The following is a 6928-nucleotide window of genomic DNA, read 5'->3' as shown; positions in this document are numbered from 1 at the left end:
GTACCAAGCCCCATGCAGGGCACCAGGAACAACCTGATGGGTAAAAAGCTTCCAGTGTATTCCTGCCCTCCAGGGAGCTCCCAAGTGGGGGTCATAAAGGGAGATTAGTACCAACTGGAGAAGAAATGTCATTTCCAAACGGAAAAGAATGGACAAAGGCAAAACCCATCCTTTCATGTGGGGCAGGTCTGACTCTTGTAGAAACGCTGAGACTGCAACCTTCCTTCTGCAGAGCCTGACCATCTCCGGGCCTCCTGTTTCTCTTTGAGGTCCCTACTCTCAGAACCAGGTTCTGGGACACATGGCACACATTTTTGCTCCAAAACTCAGAGGCCCCAGTTATTGAGTGATCACTATGTACTAGGTGCCCAAACTCAGTTATTATGGTTGAGTCTTACTCCAGGCCTGTGAGGGAGGAATTCTTTTCCTCATTTTGCAGAGGGGGAGACTGAGGCCTGGAGAGCCAGAATACCTGCCCATGGCTACATAGTGTGATCTCAAACCCTGGCTTCTTGACTGACGTTCATAAACACCACTCCTTCCTTTCAGCTCTCGCTAGCTGTAGGGAACAGTTTCTACAACAATCTATAAGATGGGGCAATGACAAGGTTCACCCATTGGGCAATTTTATGGGTCAGCAGGGCCCCAAACTGTTGTAAGTTTGTTCACTAAGACCTCAGGCAGGGTCCATTTGACTCAGGGACACACATCTACTGAAACAACACAGGTTTGTTCCCTGCGCTGTGTCACACAGGAATGGAAACTGGGGCCAATTTTGTAGCCTAATCCATCCATAAATATGGAACTTACTCTGGAAAAAGGGCTGGAGGAGGCTCACAGGCCCCTGCCTCTCCAAGGACCCTCCCTGTTCAGGACTTGTGGTGGCTAAGAACCATAGGAGGCTGGGGGACCAGAGGGAGAAGAATGGGTGATCCCCAAATCCCCTAGGGTGCTAGGAGTGAGAGGTCAGAGGTTGAGTCCCTGGGACGTTGGCTTTGTTTCCTTCTGGCACAGGCTGGACCTGAAGGAACATCATCAGTAGAGGGAGGGAGTGGGGGAGGGGTAAGTGGATGGATGGATGGATGGATGGATGGATGGATGGATGGGTGAGTAGATGGATGATTGAATGATTAGATGGATGGACGATTAGATGGATAGAGGGATGGATGAGATAGAGGGATGTCTCTGGATTTTGCGACAGAGACAGGTGTGTTGAGTCTGTCTTTGTGGGTGTGTCTGCATGTTTGTACATGAGGCCATGTCTGTCTGTGTGTCCGTCTCCCAGTATCTGCACCTTTGTGTGTCTGTAAGTGCCCCAATCTGATTTTGTGTCCACCTCTGGTGGTGTGTGGTCTGTGTGTCTATGAGCTGGGTGCATCTGGACACCTGCTTATTTGTGTGTAGTTCTTGGTGGGTACCTGTCCGTGTGTGTCTGGCTGTGGCTATGTACAGGCATGTCTCTAATTTTAATCTGATTTTCTGTCTACGTCACCGTGTCTGTGTGTCCAGGTTTATTTGTCGTATCTGTCACAGTGTGTCTGTGTCTCTGTGCGTCCACAACCCTACGTCCCTGATTGTGTGTCTGTGTCTGCTCCATGTGTATCTTTATCTGACGGTGTATGTGTCTTCTTGATCCCGGGTCTGACCTGACTGCGGGTCCATGTCTGTGTATCCAAGTATGCCTGTGTGTCCTGGTGCAATTGTGTGTCTGTATCTGTGTGTGTTTCTGTATCCAGGGGTCTCTGTTACCCAAGATCTGACTCTGTATCCAGGTGTGTCTGGGTGTCCTGGTCTGTGTGTCCCCGTGGCTGCCGTCCCAGCACTGCTCTGTTTCCCCAGGGGGCGCCCTTGCCCAACCTTCACTTCCTTCCTCGTCTCCTGACCCCCCGGGTGCGCCCCAGCCGGCTGGTGGAGAGGAGCGTGGACCCAGACAGGACACCGCCTCCCCGCCAGGTCCCCGCCTTCCCGCAAGGCCCCGCCCCTAGCCCGCCCCTAAGCGGGCTATAAGTTCACCGTCGGTCTCAGCCTCTGCATTGCCCGTTGCTAGTGGTCTGCACTTGGAGAGTCCTGCCACGGGTCTGAAGAGCACAGCCACCACCCGACCATGGCCGAGGGTGAGTATCAGGGTCAGTGCAGTATCAGGGTCAGCGCCGCTGCGACCGCTCAGGGGCCCCGGGTCCAGCCATCCTTACCTGATCTCTGTGGTCCCACCGGTGCAGTGGGGGTCAGGACCGGGCTGGGCTCAATCCCTAAGTCCCCGATTTGGAGCGCAACAGGTGGGCTGGGCTGGGTGAGAGGTGCCGGGCTCCCAGTCCTGGCTCTGCTTGGGGCCTCAGCTTCCCCATCCCCAGGGCATAGTCATTAACCTCTGCCTTCCTGGATCAGATGAGGCAATGGAACACGAAGGCGTGTTATGAACGGTAAAGTACTGTGTTAGCAGACCATTGTCACTTGTCCTCCGTCAGTTAGTGGGAGCTGGCTCCCTGCTGCATGCCAGGCGTGAAGCTGTACAGAGGGTGCTGGCCTGGGCTCAAGTACTTAGTTTTGGTTAGTCCGTGGTGGTGTGTAACCCAAGCCTGGCTGTCTCCTTGGCCTTGGGGGCCAGAGAGGAGCTCCCAGCATCCTATGGGGGAGAGGCCTGAGAGCAGACTTGCTTTCCTAGGTCCCTCCCTGCCCTCAAGTTCTGCAACCCTTGTCCTTGGCCACTGGTTGAGTCTCAGTTTCCCCTCCTGTAAAACATGGACAGTAATGCCAGTCCTCAGTACATCTGTGAAAGGACTGGAGAAGGAGCTCAATTCATTTCCTGCACACACACACACACACACACGGGCAGGGCTACCATTTCAGAGGAGGGATTTCTACGATGGGAGATGCGCCTGTACTAATGCTGCTGGACTCAGCATCCTGGCTGACTCTTGGGTCAAGTCCATTTGGAGGTGGCCTCTGCACCACCGCCGCCCCCAGGAAGGAGGGTGGGCAGAGCGAACATGGAGAGGGACCCGGGGCGCGTGGTGCAGGAACAAGCAGGGGGAACCACCGACGTGCCCGACCTGCTGTGTGATCTCGGGCCACCTTTGTCCCTCTCTGGGACCCGGCTCCCCAACACATGCCATGGAAAGCCAGCTCAGGGCTGGGTGTGACGCGTCACCTAGGCGGCCACTTGTGCCCCATGCAGTTTCCCACCCTGTCCCCAAGAGTGGGGTTCAGTAGACCTGGGGGACTCTGGAGATGCCAATTATGATGAGCCCCCTGACCCACTGCCAGAGTGGCCACTTCCTACAGGGGTCCCGGTGGCCTGGAAGACCTCGGGTCCTTTCTCAGTGCAGAAATCCTAAGATCCTGGACCCCAGTGTTTCTGCACCTCTAGAGCTGGGCATGATTTCTGGAAATCTTTCTTCAGACAATAGAGTGAGAAAGCGCTGCATCTGCCCCAGACCAGGGACTGACCATCTCCCTAAGGTCTCCTAGGGGGACAACAGTGGCCTCTTTCTTGCTTAAGCTCTCTGGAGTTGAAGTTTCCCAAAACAGTGTTTCTTCACCCCAACAGGCCAGCAGGAAGTTCTTCCCTGTGGCTAGCGGAGGTCTCTCTTGCTGTGATTGCAGGGGCCTCAACTTCCTCCAGGTCTCCTCCTAGGCTTGAAACAACACGGGACGTTGGCGGGGGATGGGAGGGGTGGAGGGGGTCAGGGGGATGGACAACAAATCCTGAGCTGTGAGTGAGGTTGTTACCAGCGCGGGCTCCCGAACCTGCAGCCCTGGATTCAAACCCCAAAGCTTCAGCTTGTGCTTGCCGTGAGACCTGGGGCCGCGTAATGTCTCTGTCTACAAAGTGAAGGTAGTGGTAGTAGCTGTGTAGGTGGGTAGTTGTGAGGTTTAAGTGGAGATAATCCATGTCAAAGCCCTCGGCAGTTACTGGGCAATTCGCGCCTCATTTGGGGGCTATTCCATGGCGGAAGGGAGGAGACCTGCATGTATGTCCCTGTGGAAGGACCCAGTTGCTGGGTGACTTTGGCAAATCCCTGCCCCTGGGCCTCAGTGGGACCACATACTCTTAAGGGCCCCATAATTCTGAGCATCTCCCTTGCCCACTCCTCTCACCCTACGGTCCCCCTAATCTTGACCTTGATTAGGTCAGATTGAACTTGCCAAGGTTTATGAGATTTGACCCTCACTCTCCCATCACCCCAGTCCCTCCCCTGGTCTTCAGCTCCCTCTGAAAATATGGGAAAAGAGAACTTTCACATATCAAACTTTTGCCCTGGGCTCAGCCCCGGGGAAAGGGTGTCCTCTGCTAGACCTCACAGCAGCCCTTTGATGCTTCAGTAAAGGAGGCACAGAGAGGGAGAGACACCTTCCCCAGGATCACACAGCGGCACAGCAGAACTGAAACTCAGGTCCAGAAGACTCCAAAACCTCTGTCATTGAAAAAAATTTATATTATGGAGAATAATGAACATACATAAAAGTAGAGAGAACAGTAGAATAAATGCCTATGTTCTTGTCACCTGGTCCCAACTACCACCAACTTATGGCTACTGTTGCCTCCTGCCCTCACACCCCACAACCCATTATTTGGAAACAAATCCCAGGCATCACATCATTTCATCCGTAAATATTTCAATATATCTCTCCAAAGAATAAGGACTCCTTTTTAGACATAAACAAATTAAAAATTCCTTAATATCACCATTATACATCAGTATTCAAATTTCTAATTGCCTCATGCATGTAATAAATAGCTTTTAAAATCAAAATCCAAATAAGCGTCACACAGCACAGTGGGTTGTAATGTGTTTTAGGTTTCTCTTAGTCTATAGGTTATCCCTTCAACTTTTTTTTCTTGTCTTTTCTGGGTTTTTTTTTTTTGTAATTTATTGGTTAAAGAAACCGAATACTTTACCTATAGTTTCCCAGAGTATGAATTTTGTGGATTGCTTCCTGGTTCTGTGTTTACATCTTCCTCAGTCCTCTGTATTTTCTGGAAATCGGAAATTGAACCTAAAAGGCAAAGCCTGTGTAATTAATCGATACCGAACACCACCCCCCTTTTTACCAAAAGAGCCCTCCAATCACAATAGACTAGCTCGTGTTCAGTAGGCATTTATTATGAGCCGAGCACCGGGCTAAATGGCTCACCACAGCCCTGTTAGGTGGGTCCTGCTGTCCCCACCTGTGGACACATGGGGAAAAGTGAGGCCCAGAAAAGCTGAGTTGCCTGAGGGTCCACGGCTGGGAGGTGCAAAGCTTCCCCACTTGCCGCAGTGCACGCAACCTGTGATTAAGAGCTGGGGAGGGAATTCCCCATCGGTCCAGTGGTTAGGACTCTGGGCTTCCACTGCAGTGGGCCCAGGTTCAATCCCTGGTCTGGGAACTAAGATCCTGCAAGCCGCGCAGCATGGCCAAAAAAAAAAAAAGAGTCGGGGAGATTCAGGCCCAGTTAGCCCCTGGGGGACAGGGCGGGTGGGGATTGGGAAGGCTGGCTCCCAGGGGGCGCCCTGAACCCCTCACGTCCAGGGAGCTCAGGGCTCACAGCTGGCTGAGGGATGGAACCACGGCTCAAGATCTGTCTCCACAGATCTTGTTCTGGAGAGATGTGACCTGGAGCTGGAGGCCAATGGCCGTGACCACCACACGGCTGACCTGTGCAGGGAGAAGCTGGTGGTGCGACGGGGCCAGCCCTTCTGGCTGACGCTGCACTTCGAGGGCCGAAACTACGAGGCCGGCGTGGACAGCCTCACCTTCTGTGCCGTGACTGGTGAGTCCCACGCCCGCACCTCCCTGTTCTGTGGTTTCGTTGTCCCCTGACAGACCATGGGACAGGTGACGCCGTTCCTCTTTGCCCCCTGAGAAATTCCCAGCAGTCATAACCCATTTTACAGATGAGGGAACTGAGGCCAGAGAGTGCAGAGATGTCTCCGCAGGCCCTCAGTCTTGTAGATAAGTCTGTGCTTCTGGACGCCTGGGTTCCTGACAACCTGTTGTCACCAGGGTTGAGGGGGAGGTTTGCCACCACACGGGTCCATCAAGGTCCTGCCTGCCTTTTCCCACATGAGAACAACTTCCCAATTCTTATCAACAGCCACCCCCCGCAAACCCACGCAACCTGATGAAGCCTCTGGGATCAGGCCCAAAGAGGGTCTGGTTGGTGGAGAGAACCCCAGCTGCTCCAGCCCTCTGAATGGGCAGTTTTATGTTCCCCTGGTTCTTTCTCTAAGCCTTGGGAGGCTGCCTCAGGCTCAGAAGCTGGACAGACAGACCTGGGTTCTGGTGTGGACCAGACTGCCTACCCGCTGTGTGACCCTGGGCAAGTTGCTTAGCCTCTCTGAGGTAAAGCACTCCTGGTGGAAGGTAGTTAGGTGAGAAGGGCCTGACATGAGGGAGTGCTCTGCAGATGTTAGCAGCTGTTTGCTGGTCTTGCTCCAGGGACTCCAGTGATGGATGAAGGGACATTGAGGCCCCAACCACCCCATCCCCAGATGCCCAGTGTCCAGTCTTCTTTGCTATTCCCAGGAAAGTGGCCTTAAATGCCGAATCCCTGGGTTTGGCTTCTGATGGGAACCACTCCCTTGAGGTCAGAGAGGGGCCGCCTGGCTGGGACTCTGGCCCAAGTGTGGGAAAGGTGAACTCTAGCTCTTTCTGAGGTCTCTGAGGCCAGAGAGCAAGCAGGCTGAGGCCCGTACTACCTGGGAGGCCGTTTGATAAAGCTTATCACAGTGCCTGCAGACCGGCCACGGATATCCCCTTCATCCCTTTCCTTCCTCCCCCTTCCCTTCTGGCAGGAACACACCTACTAGCCAGGGCACCCCCCCACACACATACCCAGCATCCTTGGGGTTCTTCCAATAAATCTGAGGGGCCTCCTGCAAGTCTCTGATCTTTCCAGCCTCAGTTTCCCCCTCTGTAAAGTGGAAGGCTGAATCCATGGCAG

General features: G+C 53.7%; 1 protein-coding gene across 1 annotated transcript in view; it reads left to right on the top strand.

Annotated features, from left to right (window-relative positions):
* Positions 1–1959: 1959 nt before the first annotated feature.
* TGM2 (transglutaminase 2) overlaps positions 1960–6928 on the top strand; it is a 33362-nt gene continuing 28393 nt past the window's right edge. The window contains exons 1-2 of the mRNA XM_073792990.1: positions 1960–2114; positions 5576–5755. Coding sequence (XP_073649091.1) covers positions 2105–2114; positions 5576–5755 — 190 coding nt within the window. The 5' untranslated portion in view covers positions 1960–2104. The remainder of the gene's footprint in view (positions 2115–5575; positions 5756–6928) is intronic.

Source organism: Tursiops truncatus, chromosome 15, assembly GCF_011762595.2.
Source record: "Tursiops truncatus isolate mTurTru1 chromosome 15, mTurTru1.mat.Y, whole genome shotgun sequence".
Lineage (NCBI taxonomy): Eukaryota > Metazoa > Chordata > Mammalia > Artiodactyla > Delphinidae > Tursiops > Tursiops truncatus.
The sequence above is the reverse complement of the archived record's forward strand: the minus strand, read 5'-3'. Positions and strand labels throughout refer to the sequence as shown.